The 16,045-nt window shown below is 40.0% G+C and overlaps 1 protein-coding gene across 1 annotated transcript in view; it reads right to left on the reverse strand.

Moving 5' to 3' along the window:
- The window catches only part of LOC111142180 (alpha-2-macroglobulin), a 41,945-nt gene that overhangs the window by 2,675 nt on the left and 23,225 nt on the right, over positions 1–16,045 (reverse strand). The window contains exons 20-32 of the mRNA XM_022495190.1: positions 15,852–15,966; positions 15,339–15,460; positions 14,922–14,973; positions 10,584–10,667; positions 10,129–10,305; positions 9,725–9,812; positions 8,165–8,321; positions 7,570–7,644; positions 7,000–7,180; positions 4,571–4,794; positions 2,466–2,684; positions 2,210–2,337; positions 964–1,054 (exon numbers count right to left, since the gene is read on the reverse strand). Of these exons, the coding sequence (XP_022350898.1) occupies positions 964–1,054; positions 2,210–2,337; positions 2,466–2,684; positions 4,571–4,794; positions 7,000–7,180; positions 7,570–7,644; positions 8,165–8,321; positions 9,725–9,812; positions 10,129–10,305; positions 10,584–10,667; positions 14,922–14,973; positions 15,339–15,460; positions 15,852–15,966 (1,713 nt within the window). The remainder of the gene's footprint in view (positions 1–963; positions 1,055–2,209; positions 2,338–2,465; positions 2,685–4,570; positions 4,795–6,999; positions 7,181–7,569; positions 7,645–8,164; positions 8,322–9,724; positions 9,813–10,128; positions 10,306–10,583; positions 10,668–14,921; positions 14,974–15,338; positions 15,461–15,851; positions 15,967–16,045) is intronic.

A 16,045-nucleotide genomic window follows, 5' to 3' on the forward strand; every position in this document is an offset into this window, starting at 1 on the left:
AGAGTTTCATGCTCTTCTGACTGAGCCAGCCAGGTGTCCCAAGCTTTATCTTCTTAAGTGTCTAAGCTCCATGAAAGCAGGAGCTTGCTGACATTCTTCTAGTAGGTGTGGCTCTTGGAAGAGAGCTGTTTGTAACATGAAACAGACAGTCTCTGTGGTTGTCATCAAAGCAGTGGACGGGAAGCCTGCTGGAGTTGGCAAGGTCACCATGTCTGCCTGGAAAGCTCAGGAGGCTCAATGAATATTATCCCTAATGCCTGCAACCCCAGTCCTAACCAGCCGTAGAAGAATGATCACAGTACTGTGTGTCTCAATTGGCCATTTAAGTCTAGAAGGAAGACTGGTTAATGATAAAATGATAAAAATGTCCCAGAAAACCTTCAGAGGGAAGAGAGAATGTTTTGTGGATCATTCATTTGTGCATATGTGCATGTGTGAGTTTTAACTTACTAGTTTTAAAAACAAGTACTTTCTAGTGGGAGCAACTTGACTAAAAAATCTGTCAGTGGGGCTCCTGGGTGGCTCAGTGGGTTAAAGCCTCTGCCTTCAGCTCAGGTCATAATCCCAGGGTCCTGGGATCGAGCCCCACATCAGGCTCTCCACTCCACGGGGAGCTTGCTTTCTCCTCTCTCTCTGCCTGCTTGTGATCTCTGTCTGTCAAATAAATAAATAAAATCTTAAAAAAAAATCTGTCAGAGAATTTTGAGACCCCCTAAAACAAAGTTTAATGAGGGAAAAAAAACCACACACACCAAAAAACCAAAAAACCAAAAAACCTGTATGAAACATGTTTTATGTTATATTATATTATGTTATACATATATATATCATATTATATTTCTGACTTTGGAGAAAGTATTTGTGTTTGATAGAAGTGACTGAAAAGATTTTAATATTTTCTTAGTCCAGAGATACCTAAAACATTAAATAAAATATAGCCTCCTGGACATACGCTAGACCTACCATTTTCACTGTTGGTTTCAGGGGAATGAAGCCAGACACCATCTTCACGTCAATAATCACCATGTTGGAGGCGGGACGACTCCCGGTGTAACTGAAGATTCAGAGAAGAAAGGAGTTAGGGTTTTCTGTGTTACTAAATATTCTCATTTTCTATGCCTAGAGCAAGCACTCACTGCCCTCAAAGGTACATGGAAGTCTTCCTAAATGTCCTCCCCAAGCGGAAGCATTACAATCTCCAGGGAATGTGTTGAAGCCACAAAGACCAGGCTGTACCCTAGACCCGATGAGTCAGGACTTCACGTGTGTGGACTCGAGGCAGCGCAGTTTGAGAAAGCATGTGATGCAGAGCTGGGTCTGAGACCTCTAATTTCTGCCAGTTATTTGTGACATATACTTTAACTTTTTTTCCTGAATAGTATCCCCACCCAGGTTAGAATATTCTTGTGGACAGATATATTTTTTGTTAGCCCTGGAGCTATCTGAATACTGCTGCATATATATTTATTTTCCCCCCAAATTGATTATTTTGTATATAATCTGAGATTTATTTATTGCCAGTAGGAATTCTAACTAGAGAGTCACTACTTCCTTCTATTCATGCTTTTCAGGAATTCTCCATATCTGCCCTGGGTAGAGCAAGGATGATATCAAATATCAAAAGGTTTACCATTACAGCCTTATTAAAACTGCATAAAACTTGTAAAATATAAAGTCCATAAATATAAGACTGAATAAATTATGTTAGAACACAGAGCTATAAAATGAGATTGGCTTATTGGTCAACTGATCTTATCATTTTATGGTGCATCCTTGCTGAAATGGTCAGTATTTACATTCTATTACAATATTACAATATTCTATATTACATGTACATATACATACATGTATAATAGGATATACATTTTATATTCTGTAATAGAATGAAATCCGAGAATGAATCAATGACCTTAGAATTAAATCAGGAATTCAGGTCAGAGGCAAGGATGAATGTTCTTTGTTTTTAGCTGTTATTGAGGGGAATTAACCTTTAAATAATGAGGTTCGACAAGCATAGATCCTGGAGACAGGGACGTACCATGAATATATGCCCCACCACGGAAAAATTCTGTATGAACCCGAGGACACACTGCTTTTTCAATAAATGTAGTGCAGATATTTATGGACATGCTGCTCAGCTTAATGACAAACTCCAGTAAGAGGACTGGTTGTTCTAACCAGAATTAGATGATTCAGGCAGAGGTCTTACCTGACATTTAGTGAGATCTGGAAGCTGGTGTGGGCTTTGGGTCCATCACAAGTTTGGGGCAGAGTCTGTACCTCCAAAGCAAATGGGAACTCTGCCTTTTCTGGCAGAATATTGTATTTCAGGGATGTCTGTGGAATATCAAAGACAAAAATCTGTGTTTCTCTCTTCTCCTCCCAATTGCCTCAACTTTTTCACTGACTTTCCCTCTCCTCTGCCGAGTCAGAGATTAATGGCTAATGAGGACCAAGAGTCTCACCTGGAGGTAGACACAACCTTCTCCTGTCACCGTCATGGTATATTCCTCAGGCACCTTCGGCAGTGAGGTCTGCTGTAGTAACAGGCGGTTGTTGTCGTCCACTTGGAATTTTGCGACAAGTGTTCCCGAATGTTGGATGGTCACCTGTGTGGGCTTCCCAGTCCTGGTGAAGGTGGCTGCTCCGTATCTGGACAAGGCCTGGAGAGCCACCACTGTGTCCTGGAAGAGAGGAGTGGAAGAACCTGCGTAGGCTTGGTAACCTTCTGAAGCCCAAAGGTCCACGTCAGCCACCACAACGGGGGCCTTGATTCCCTCTCTCCTGCTCCCCTCACTACTTAAATACTGGAGCTCTAATTTCAAGATTGATTTTAATTCTTAGATAGAACCATAACTGTCACATATCTGCTTCAGGAGTGCATTTTATTTCTCAGAAAATAGATCTTTTTCAATCTATAAATACTTGTGGGATATGGAATGTGGAAAATATACATGAATTGGAATCAGTTATTGGCATTAGCTGTTTGCCTAAGAGGTCCAATTTGGTAACTATGGTCATACCCACCACCACTCAGCCAAAATTCAGTCTGGCTCTCAGCCCAGATGAAACTCTGCTCTGCGGTGAGGTCAGTGCCCTGAGGAAGCCCAAGGTCCTTTGCAGCCATGATTAGGGTCATGCTTAATTATAATTATATTTGGCTCTCCCTTTTTTATTGGAAGTCTGGATTCCTCCCATCCCCACGTCATATTCTCCATTCTCATCAGCACTGAACCTGAACCTGAATGAGTCTTTAAAGAATAGATTTCTTTTTTTTTTCCAGGTTTTTAAAAAAATTATTTTTATTAACATATAATGTATTATTGGCCCCAGGGGTACAGGTCTGTGAATCATCAGGCTTACACATTTCACAACACTCACCATTAAATAATAGATTACTAAGAAAGAATGGCTTGTAATAAAAGTATTCAGTTTTTTCCATTCATATGGAAAAGTAAGAGAGAAATTACAATGGAAAAAAGATGGGATGCCATTTTGTCACTTTCTATTTCTCTTTTAGGTTAAGCCTGTAGGCTAACCTCTAAATTCTCTGAAGATGAAATGACCTGCTGTGTACATATTGATGAATTTTTCAAATATAAGATTATAGAGTTAGGCTTAGGATGTTGGCCCAGTAAAGAAAATTCTTCATGCTCCTGGTGAACAGATGTTTGTATAGTAAGAGGTGAATAGTAGGAGTATAAAATGTGTCCACTTTAAAATAAGCCAGTTAAAGGGGACCTACGAATGGAGAGATTTGCAAGGAGAGGTTACTGGGTTTTGGGCAGCATTCCTGGGAACAGTTTGAAAGGCACTCTTAGAACTTCCAGAAGATTCCAGAAGGTCGGTTTTTTTTTTTTTTTGGTTGTTGTTTTGTTTTTTTAAAATTCATTCTGCTGTGGCCATTGCATACCAGGTCCCATTTCTTTAGGGAGGTAGAGTTTTTATTGGGAGGAGAGGTCCATGATGGTAACAAGGATGGGGTCCCAGGATTGCAGACATTTTCTTTTTAGCCCTCTTTGACTTTCATTTTTCCTTATTTCTCACTATCCCTGAATACTAGTAATATTTACCTCATTCAAGTTATTCTCAACTTCAGTTTTTCTTCTTGAGTGTCTTTATAGCTTGTTCAAAACTTTTTTTAAAAGATTTTATTTATTTATTTATTTGTCAAAGAGAGAGAGAGAGAACACGCAAGCAGGCAGAGTGGCAGCCAGAGGCAGAGAGAGAAGCAGGATTCCCGCCAAGCAAGGACACTGGAATCATGACCCAAGCCAAAGGCAGCAGCTTAACCAACTGAGCCACCCAGGCGTCCCCAAAACTTTTTTTTAAAAAATATTTTATTTATTTATTTGACAGAGATCACTAGCAGGCAGAGAGGCAGACAGAAAGAGAGGAAGGGAAGCAGGCTCCCCACTGAGCAGATAGCCCGATGTGGGGCTCAATCCCAGGATCCTGGTATCATGACCTGAGCCGAAGGCAAAGCCTTTAACTCACTGAGCCACTCAGGTGCCCATCCCAAAACTTTTGTTACCTAAAGGTGAAGTGAAAGGTTCTGGGAAACACAGACCTGGGTGGAGGAGAAGCCCCCGTGGGAATTCTGTTGCTTTGTGATCCACTTCACGATGTGCGAGGCAGAAGTCAGCTCCTCTGAGGTCGGGGCAGGCTGGGCCGTGAGGTAAGCCAGGAGCACATAGGATGTCATCTCCACCTCAGCTGAGGGAGCCGGGGGTTCATAAAAATGCCCCACTGGTGCCCTGGGTTTCTGAGGTCGCTCCCAATGGACAGAACCCTCTGGAGATGAGAAAAAGAGATTTATGAGTGACTACCTATTCTTATTTAATTTAAGTGAAAGTGTCTAAGCCAGAGCTGAAGTGAGGAGTACACTCTTGAACCTTATCTAGACGCTTTTCCTTCTGTGTAAATCTGAACTTGGTTTGTTTAAGTTAGGTGAAGGCAGATGTTGCTGGAGTCAGAAGCCCACAGCCGTCAGTTTCCAAAAAGTTGCTGTGGTTGGGTTGTCGGGGAGAAAGCAGAGCAAGATCCCTCACCAGCTGTGGGGATTTCCTCTTTTTGATGTTAATCAGACCTTATCTAGGCTTTGTTAAATTTTCTATAAGTTTTTCTTTTTTTTTTTTTTTAAAGATTTTATTTATTTATTTGACAGACAGAGATCACAAGTTGGCAGAGAGGCAGGCAGAGAAAGAGAGGAGGAAGCAGGCTCCCCGCTGAGCAGAGAGCCCGGTGCGGGGCTCGATCCCAGGACCCTGAGACCATGACCTGAGCCGAAAGGTAGAGGCTTTAACCCACTGAGACACCCAGGCGCCCCTCTACAAATTTTTCTATAGAAGTTTCTTGTGAGGATCACAGATGACATGAGATAATGGAGTTCATACTCCTTAGGCCAGAAAAAGTACATAATCCTTAAAATACCAAAGGCTGACGAAGATGGAAAATAATAGGAACTGATTTACGCTGCCGTGGGAAAGGAAACTGCTCTTTGGAGAGCAATTTGGGAATATCCAGCAAAGAGGAAGATGTGCTTAGCCTGCTAATCAGCAATTCACTTCTTGGAAGTGTAGCTTAGAGAAACTCACACAGGTACAAGGAGGCATGTTTGTGTTCATTGCAGCGTGGCTTGCAATAACCACAAATAAGAAACAAGAAAACATCCATGAGGGAGAGACTCCTTACTATAAATCATGACCTATGTATATATTGTGAGATATTATGTGGCAGTGAAAATAATGAATTAGAGCCACAGGCACTCATATGGGGCCTCCTCTTCCCACAAGGTTCAATGTCAAAAACAAAAGGCAGACAAACAGGCAAGAAAACAAGATGCAGAAATACTCAAAAGTGTGATACTGTTCATTTAAAGATGAGGAACACGTAAAAATTCTGAATATTGTTTAGAAATAGGTATGTAGGAAAAATAAAGAAACCCAGGGAAATTATAAGGACAAATTCAGGATAATGGCTACCTTTTGGGGTGGGAGTGGTACACAGGGAATTTTTCCTGCACTGGTAATTTCGTATTTCTTAAACTGGGAGGAAAGTATAAAGTGGTTTACATATCTGAAATATTCCCAATACATTTTAAGGATAAGCAATTAATGGCACTGTCAAGGGCGAAAGGTAGAATATGTTTTACGGGATAAAGTATTATTTGCATTTTTATTTTCTATTTCTTTGACCCCTCATATAGACCACTGTACACATAGAAATATTGTGTGAATATGAATAGATTTGTCAACATTATCAGACTTTTGATATGAGCATAAAATACCAGAATTTATTTATGAGGTTACTTCCTTCAGTCTTTTCTTATGTTTAAGAAGATATGATGCACCAGGAAAGGACTGGGTGTATCTTAAGAATGGCTATTAAAGGGGCACCTGGGTGGCTCAGTGGGTTAAAGCCTCTACCTTCGGCTCAGGTCATGGTCTCAGGGTCCTGGGATCGAGCCCCGCATCGGGCTCTCTGCTCAGCGGGGAGCCTGCTTCCTCCTCTCTCTCTGCCTGCCTCTCTGCCTACTTGTGATCTCTGTCAAATAATAAATAAAATCTTAAAAAAAAAGAATGGCTATTAAAATCACAATAGGTAATCCTTTCACAGCACTTACTTGTACCATATTATTTACTAAGTGCTTTGCTTGTTTTCATTCATTTAATATTGACACAACCCTATGAGGTAAATACTATTATCCCCATTTTATCATTGCAGAAACTGAAACACAGACATGGTGAGTGAGTTGTCCAAGGCCTCGTAGGTTAAGACGCTTTGGAGCTAGTCTCTAGGGGCTGGGCGTCTCACTACTACACTACGCTGCCTCTTATCTTTTGATGTGTGACTTGCTTAAGAGAACCCAGATCTTATAGTGATATAGACAAAAGAAGACAGGGGAAAGGGTTCACAGGATGGAGGTGTGGGGGTTTTGCTGTACGGTTCTTGATACAGAGAATGGGGGCTGGGAGAGGACCACAGATGTGTGCTTACCTTCCTTCACGGCTTCCTGATGAAGGGAGCTGAGTGCTTCTCTCCTCCTCTCCTGGTTACCTGCCAGGGCGAAAGCGTAGGCCAACAGTGCCTTGGTGTAGACATGCTTTCCATGGGGTTCTTCCTTTGCTGACTTCCAGGCTGACTCCAGGCAGAACAGGGCATTGCGGACAATGGGGTGCTGGGGTGGGGAACAAAGAGGGAACCAAGTAAGCACAGGTCAATTTTCAAATGCATGTGTTCATCTATTCTTATTCTTGTGGATCAAGAGAATAGTATCTTCGTGTTATCATGACATTCATAAGTCAGGAACGCAGGCCATATTTTTAGAATTCATTTTGGGTGTGTATATGGCAGCAGTGGGAGGTCCATAGGGGAGAAATAGCTTAGGGGCATCACTGGGATGGTGTCAATCTTTCTTAGTGGATTGTCCAAATTTTCTGCTGATCTGGGAAGCACCGTCCTGGCATAAAAGAGCTGACACTGGACTTTGAGCAGAGGGATGGTTCTGACAGCAGGGCAGCAATGTCATTGCATCTAGAACTATGCAGGGGAGGAGGCAGTACCTACAGTGGCAGGGAGAGGAATCTCCAGAAGGGCAATGGTGATGTAGGCAGAGAGGGTCACTTCGTCTTCCACTCCACCCTGTAAGTGAGAGTCAGAGGGAGAGATCAGAGTAATTTAACTTCTGAGCACGCTCCCCATTAACTCTTTGCCTTCTGCTGTGTCCTGGAGTTTATCCTCACTCAGATTCATCCCCATGGGGCCAATTACCACAATCAAGCCAAGTCCCATCCCCTCTTTCTTGGTACCATCCAGGTTTCATGTATTTATTTTTTAGTTAGTTAGTTAGTTACCTTTGTTAAGGAATTCCTATATTATTACCTCCTCTCATCCTTGTGGACATCATAAAAGGACAAATCAAAACTAATTCCAAGGGCGCCTGGGTGGCTCAATCGGTTAAGTGTCTGCCTTCAGCTCAGGTCATGATTTCAGGGTCCTGGGATGGAGTCTCACATCGGGCTCCCTGCTCAGCAGAAAGCCTGCTTCTCCTTCGCCCTATGCTGCTCCCCCTGCTCGTGCTCTCTCGCTCTCTCTCTCCCAAATAAATAAATAAAATCTTATTAGAAAAAAAAAAGAAAAACGAACTATGAGAACACCTCACCTTAATGGCATTGTTGAGCAGAGACCCGGAACTCCTGAAACAACCATTGTCCTTCTGCTTTTGGGAGAGCCAGATGAGGGCTTGGGTGATGTATGATTTCTCGATAAAGATGTAGTTTTGAGCCTGGGCAAAAGTCTTCATTACAAAGGCGGTGAGCCTGAGCAGGTCGGAGGAGATGATATTTATGTTGTTACAATAGTTTTATAACTATGGCACAGAAAAAGCTTCCTATGATACTGCTTACATTGATGTGAGTCACCTGACAATTATTCCTGTGTATTCAGAATTCCCATTGCCTTTAGACTGCTTGATTCGTCGGCTACATCTAGTATTTCCTTGCTGACTCATTTTCTCATTGCTACAGAGAGTCTAAGAACTTCTTCTTCTTCTTCTTTTTTTTTTTTTAAAAGATTTTATTTATTTATTTGACAGACAGATCACAAGTAGGCAGAGAGGCAGGCAGAGAGAGAGGGGGAAGCAGTCTCCCTGATGAGCAGAGAGCCTGATGCAGGGCTCGATCCCAGGACCCTGAGATTGTGACCTGAGCCGAAGGCAGAGGCTTTAACCCACTGAGCCACCCAGGTGCCCCATAAGAACTTCTGATGTTACTTGTTTTTACTTATTTGAGTAAGGCTTTCTTCTCTTTAGAGATTTCCTTCTGTAGATGGCAGAATCTCCTTACTTAGAAGATTGAATAAAAAAAAGAATTAAAAAAAGAAGATTGAATAACTTCAAACTGCTTTGGTTTGCCTTTGGGATTTTATTTATCCATTTATTTTTAAGTAGGCTGTACACCCACCTTGTTGCCCAGCACCGAACTTGAACTTATGACCCTGAGATCAAGACCTGAGTTGAGATTAAGAGTCAGGTGCTTATCTGACTGAGCCACCCCGGTGCCCCATGCCTTAGGGATTTTAAAACAATGTTGCTTGTCCCTGGGTTCTCCTCTTTTCTTTCTTCCTATGAGTGAATTTATTCACAGTCAAGATGACTGTGATCTAAAAACATATTAAAAGCTGAAGTGAACATGGTTTATCTAGAAGTTAGAAGATATGTTCACTGGCCATGTATTAAGAACCTCACGGCTATGGGAGCTATTCTAGAAAAAAAGTAACCATTAAAAAAAATAGCTGTTTCTGGGTGTCTGGGTGGCTCAGTCAGTTAACCACCTGAAATTAATTGTCTGACTTGATTTTTGGCTCAGGTCAGGATCTCAGGATCATGAGATAGAGCCCCACGTCAGAGTCTGTGCTGAGTACGGAGGCTGCTTAAGATTCTCTCCCTTTGTCCCTCCCCCTGCTCGTGCGCTCTTCCTCTTAAAAAACTAGCTGTTTTAGAAAGAATACCTTGATTATTACTAACGGGATGAATTTGGGGGACAAATCTAACATATAGTTGAATGTCAGCTTTTCTGCTTGTTACCTTGCTATATTTGTCAAGTATAACCAACTAGAGGTTTAATAATACATATCTGATAAGGTTACTGTGAATGTAATTGTGATAATATATGTAAAAGAGCTGGTAAAAAAATAGGACCTCAAAGAACTGTCAATCACTTACCAGGTATTGCCCTCATTCCTGCCATATTTCTCCCCAAAGGTGCTATAGGAGCCATCACGGTGCCTGTAATTCAGCTGCCTCTGGTAACCTGAAATGGAAGGTTAATGAAACAATATGACAGACTGTGTATGCTGCGGCCAGAGAAATTACTAAAATGCTTTGGTTTCTCTTGTGGTATTTCTTAAATTTTGCTGTCATATGTTACAAGGTTCTGCATTTTAAACATTTATTAGAGGTTGGACCCTGGATAATAAGCTTAAAATTAACTGTCCTTCCTATCGTAGTAACTATGATACTATGATTCGCTAACATATCATAGACTTGGTAAGTAACTCAAGCCTATTAGGAAATCCAATCTATTGTTAAAATGACACTGTGAAGTCTTCACTCATTTAATCACTCACCAGTATTGAGGTAGCCAATGGCCTTGGACATGATTTCTGGAGTCAGCTGTTGTGTTTCATTTAGATAATTCAGAACATGGATGTTGGGAGCGAAGAGGACCATATTCTGTTCTCCGCAGCCATAGGGCATTTGGAGGAGATTTTGTATGTTTTGCATGGCAGAGCCCAGTATGTCTCCTAGAAAGTGAGAGAGATGGAATGTCATAAAGCTTATAGATTATAATCTATGTGAATCATTAAGAAGAAATGAATAATTTTAGGAAGATTAAAAAATAAATATTTTTAGGAAGGGTGAGCTGTCCCTGGACAGAAGTATGATTGGGAACAATACACAAGTCCAAAGAAAGAGGGAAGAACTAAGTTAATATTACAATTGTGATTTTTGAGTATTTATGGAAAAGGAAATAGGAAAAACTATCAATACAGCAGAATAATTCACTAGGGCTGGAGCTTACCCAATACGAAGGTGGAGGCTCGGGCAGATTCTTCTACTACATTCTCCGGCAACTTCAAAGATAATTGTTCAGATACCTCAGCACCTAGAGAAATAATGGAAATTACTTCTGCCATGTAACTCCTTAAAGAGCTCCAAACCCAGAAGCCAGAACTGTGCCTTACACTTAAACTTCTGAAAAGTTGTCACTCTTTTCATATGCTTGTTTAAAAAAAAAAAAAAAAATATATATATATATATATATATATATATATATACACATATGCACATGTGTGTGTGTGTGTGTGTGTGTATTTATCTTAAATGTGTACGAATGGGAAACTGAGATTTCCAGAAATTCTCCTTCCTCATCCCTCTTTTCCCCCCATATGCAGAGTGCATTCCAAAAGAAGGCTACAGATTGAGAAGTGTCTATGATGTTGTGACTCTGTTGTGGTCATCCTGTGGCTAGCATGAGACGGTTATCACAAGATGATCTCTTTAGTGTTCATCTCTAACCTCTTTATTCAACAGTGTAATGAAAAAAACCCTAATGTATACACAAGCAAAGAAAAAAATCTCTGAAAGTTCCTGAATTCTATAATAATTCTCTGTCCTGGGCGCCTGGGTGGCTCAGTGGGTTGAGCCGCTGCCTTCTGCTCAGGTCATGATCTCAGGGTCCTAGGATCAAGTCCCGCATTGGGCTCTCTGCTCAGCAGGGAGCCTGCTTCCCTTCCTCTCTCTCTGCCTGCCTCTCTGCCTACTTGTGATCTCTCTGTCAAATAAATAAATAAAATCTTAAAAAAAAAATTCTCTGTCCTTACTGCCATCAAATTTCACCAGTTATGAAGATAGTATTTTTGTGGAAGATGTGGGAGTGAGGGATGAAGATGAACAACATTTGACTCACTGAAAATAAAATAATTGCTGGTGACAGGCATATATGTACCGCCATTTTAGTACTGGTAAATTTCAGGATGATGAAAGAAAATGTAGTATTTATTTTCATGCTGCCCGCCCTTCCTCATGAAATTAATATTGAAACTTTTGTCAAAGGGTACAAAATTTCAAAAAAAAAAAGGTACAAAGTTTCAGTTATTCAAGAGGATTATGTTGTAGAGAACAGTGCCTACTATTTAATTTAAATTCAATTGATTAACATATAGTGCATTATCAGTTTCAGAAGCAAAGTTCAGTTTCATCAGTCTTATATAACACCCAGTGCTCATTCCACCATGTGCCCTCCTTAATGCCCATCACCCAGTTACCCCATCCCCCCATCCCCCTCCCTTCCAGGAACCCTAAATTGGTTTCCTGCAGTTTTTTTTGGTTTTTTTTCTTTAAGATTTTAAGACAGGACAAACAGGGGAGGGGACAAAGGGAGAGAGAGAAGCAGACTCCCCACTGAGCAGGGACTGTGATGTGGGGTTTGATTTCAGGACCTGGGACCATGACCTGAGCTGAAGGTAGATGCTTAACACACTAAACCACCCAGGCACCCCTGTTTCCTCTAGTTAAGAGTCTCTTATGGTTTGTCTCCCTATCCCATTTTGTCTTATTTTATTTTTCCCTCCCTTCCTCTATGATCCTCTCTTTTGTTTCTTAAATTCTACATATCAGTGAGATCACATGATAATTGCTTTTCTCTGACTGATTTATTTTGCTTAGCATACTACCTTTTAGTTCCATCCACATTGTCGCAAATGGTTAAGATTTAATTTTTTTGATGGCCAAGTAATATTCCATTATATATATATACACCACGTCTTTTTTTTATCCATTCATCTGTTGATGGACATCTGGGCTCGTTCCATAGTTTGGCTATTGTGGACATTGCTGCTCTAAACATTGGGGGGCACGTGCCCCTTTGGATCATGTCATTTATATCTTTGGGTAAATACCCAGTAGTGCAATTGCTGGGTCATAGGGTAGCTCATTTTTAATTTTTTGAGGAGCTTCCATCTTGTTTTCCAGAGTGGTTGTACCAACATACATTCTAGAACAGTGCCTACTATTAACAATATCATACTGTACACTTAAAAACTTGCTAATAAGGGGCACCTGGGTGGCTCAGTGGGTTAAGCCTCTGCCTTCGGCTCAGGTTGTGATCTCAGGGTCCTGGGATTGAGCCCCGCATCAAGCTCTCTGCACAGCAGGGAGCCTGCTTCCTCCTCTCTCTCTGCCTGCCTCTCTGCCTACTTGTGATCTCTGTCTGTCGAATAAATAAAGAAAAATCTTAATTAAAGAAAAACTTGTTAATAAGATAGATCTCACACTAAGTGTTCTTATCACATAAAAATGTAATAAGAGATATAAATGTAATACATACTTTTTTATGTATTATTTGTATGTTAAAGAAACCTCTCTTACCTTCACTCAAAAAAATAAGAAAACAGATGCCATAAGCAAAGGTAAAAGACAAATTGCAAAGAGAAAAAAAATTGCAACTTATTCAATAAAGAATCAGTGTCATACAGATGAAGCAGAAAAAAAGACAAACCACTAGAACCTGAATGGTCAAAGGATATGAAGTCATTCATGAATATGTAAAAATAAGCTCATATTCACTTGTGAGTATAGAAATTAAGATCAAAACAACACTATTTTTCATGCAAATTTTTCAGGAAAATTGAAAACTCTGATGGTTAAAGATGATGGTGATTGTGCAGGACAATATAAACTGGTAGGAATATTAACACATTTCGGTAATAAAGGAAAGGTTTTTAAGTTCTATTAAAATTTAAGAATATACATGTTCCCTCTTAGGAATTTCACATTTTGGTATCTACCTTAAATATATTTGCATGTGTATATAAGGAGGCATTCATTCATTCATTCATTCTGGCAAATAGTTAAGAAAAATTGAGCAATAGCTAAAAAACAATCAGAACCATGATATATTGATAGTATGGAATTAAAAGGGACTAAAAAAGATTACCTAGTTCTATAATTTAATATGGCTAGATTTCTAAAACAGGTTGCTCAGTAAAAAGTTATAATATGTTAGTTATAGAATGAAACATATACCATTTATATAAATCACATATATATAAGCAAATTCATGTGCATATTATTTCTAAACATACATGGATGATAGTTAAAGTATTGACAAAGTTTCCCTTTAATATGAAGTTGTTTTTTTTTTTAAAGATTTTATTTATTTATTTGACAGAGAGAGAGAGAGAGATCACAAGTAGGCAGAGAGGCAGGCAGAGAGAGGGGCAAGCAGGCTCACTGCTGAGCAGAGAGCCCGATGTGGGGCTCCATCCCAGGACGCTGAGATCATGACCTGGGCTGAAGGCAGAGGCTTAACCCACTGAGCCACCCAGGCGCCCCTGAAGTTTTGTTTTATCTTGTAAAGGAGAAAGTATTTTTATATCACATGGGCAATTAAGTTAATTTTAATAAAACTACTTGATGATTAGCCCTAGATACACAAGAAATAAATAAAAATGAAGAGCTCAGTGATGGAAGTCATACCAAGATAAAAGGATTTGGTGGCAAATTTACTTAAATGTAGAAATAAGGCTAAACAACCAGGCAATTATGTTTTTAGAACACATTTTATATATTTGAAGTCTTGAGAGTATAATAAGCATAATAAACAGAACTGTCATTATACAAACAGAAGAGAAATATATATATAAATATTATATAAACTGAATATTATATAAATGGAAGAGAAAGGCAAAAAAGACATATATGATATTGATTTGACATTGTTTGAGGTGAGAACATATTGTGCTGATAACTTTCTTAGTGTATTAACATTCTGTGTTTTTGTTTAGACTAGAACACTCTCCACCAAAATAAAGTTATATCTTCTGGTGTGAGTTTCTTTAGTATCTTCTCAAATGACTGATAGAACATTAGGTACAAGATTGGCATCAAACAAATATTGATATGACAATAATGGTATAGGCTAAGACAATTCTTTCTTTAGGACACAGCATGGTCCCATTATCAAATGCTCTTGCCTATGCAAAATTCAATGTTGAGGTGGCTTGAATTTGGCTACCCATTTGGTATGTAACTAAATATTCAAGGAAACATTCCTTTTGGCAATATTCATTTGATTCTACTCACTTTTTATGTAACCACGTCATACATGGAAGGACATTTGGGTGTTTGTACAGGTGCTATAACAGATAAAAATTTGGAAAGCATGGGCTAGGGATAGTCTCCTGATCAAATTATGTGGCTTCTCTAAGAACTAGTTCCCTCATTTATCAAATGAGTCAATGGTTCTTTGGGTCTTAGCTCATAGGGAGGTGTAGGGATAAGATAGAGGATTCTCTGAACTTTAAATATTATAGAAACTTTAGTCAATGCTATTCTAATTATGATGAATGACTCTTACCTGATGGGCAGAGCAGGGAATTAAATGTTGCTTCCTTCTCTAGTCCTTCAGGCTGTAGGTGGAAAGAAAGAAAGGTAGAGGTAAAAATGGACAATTATGTTGATAGTGGAACCACCAATTTCCTAATCATGAAGAGAAGAATTGGAGCTGACTTCCAAATGTATCACATAAAGAGTCGATAAGTATAAGCAATATGAAGGAGATAGGTTGATAGAGTAGAAAATGAGGAAAAATTATGTAAGTATCAAGAGAGAAAGATAGATAGAGACTGAGAGATAAAGAGAGAGAGGAGAGACTATTGTGAAATATTCTGTGCTTATGTATTACTTAGCCCTTCTTACTTAAAACTTGGAACCTTCAACGCACCATTGTTTTTATTGGCTCATGATGACCTATCGAATGGGTAGGTTTACTTACTTCAACCAGCAGGGACTTAATAATGGTGTCCTTCTTGCCATATTCAGGGACCACCGCCACATCATTCCCACATATCTCTTGAGACGCCAGTGCCTCTGCACTCACGGTGAAATTCACATTTCCTAAAAAAGGGGCAATACTGATGAGCACCATCTCCTTCTTTCTCCACGCCTCCAAACCTCAAGATTTATAAGTGTTCAATCTTCGTAACCTTTTTTTTTTTTGTTTTATGAAAACTCAGGAGCAGGAATGGAAGCAGCATCAACTAGAGGCTAGTCACCCTGAGAATACAAGGCAGAGATAGATGGAGGCAAGCGAAGGGAGGGGATAGTCTTCTAGACATCCTAGAATAAAAGACAAAGGAAAAAGTATCTACAAGGCAGTGGCAGCAGGGGTGGGGTGTGTGTGTGGGGGGCATGGTCTTTGCCTGAGGGAAGTAGCACTAGATGTAAGGATCCAACTGATATATACAATCCTTGAGTAGAGAATTGTCTCTAGGAGACTGTTCCTCACCTAACGCCTTTGGCCTTATTGCCCAGGACATGGTTTGCCGGCTACAGATGCAGTGAGACTCCTGTTCCTTCTCCTGGACTAGGAATGCAGGATTCAGGTCTAGCTGCACACTAACCTGAAACCACAGGTGAGACAAAGAGACAGATTAGAGGGAGAAGGGAACCAAAGGTAGAACGGTTTGAAATAAAGCATAT

Source organism: Enhydra lutris, unplaced genomic scaffold (assembly GCF_002288905.1).
Source record: "Enhydra lutris kenyoni isolate GAN:26980312 unplaced genomic scaffold, ASM228890v2 scaffoldscaffold7, whole genome shotgun sequence".
NCBI classification, from domain to species: Eukaryota; Metazoa; Chordata; class Mammalia; order Carnivora; family Mustelidae; genus Enhydra; species Enhydra lutris.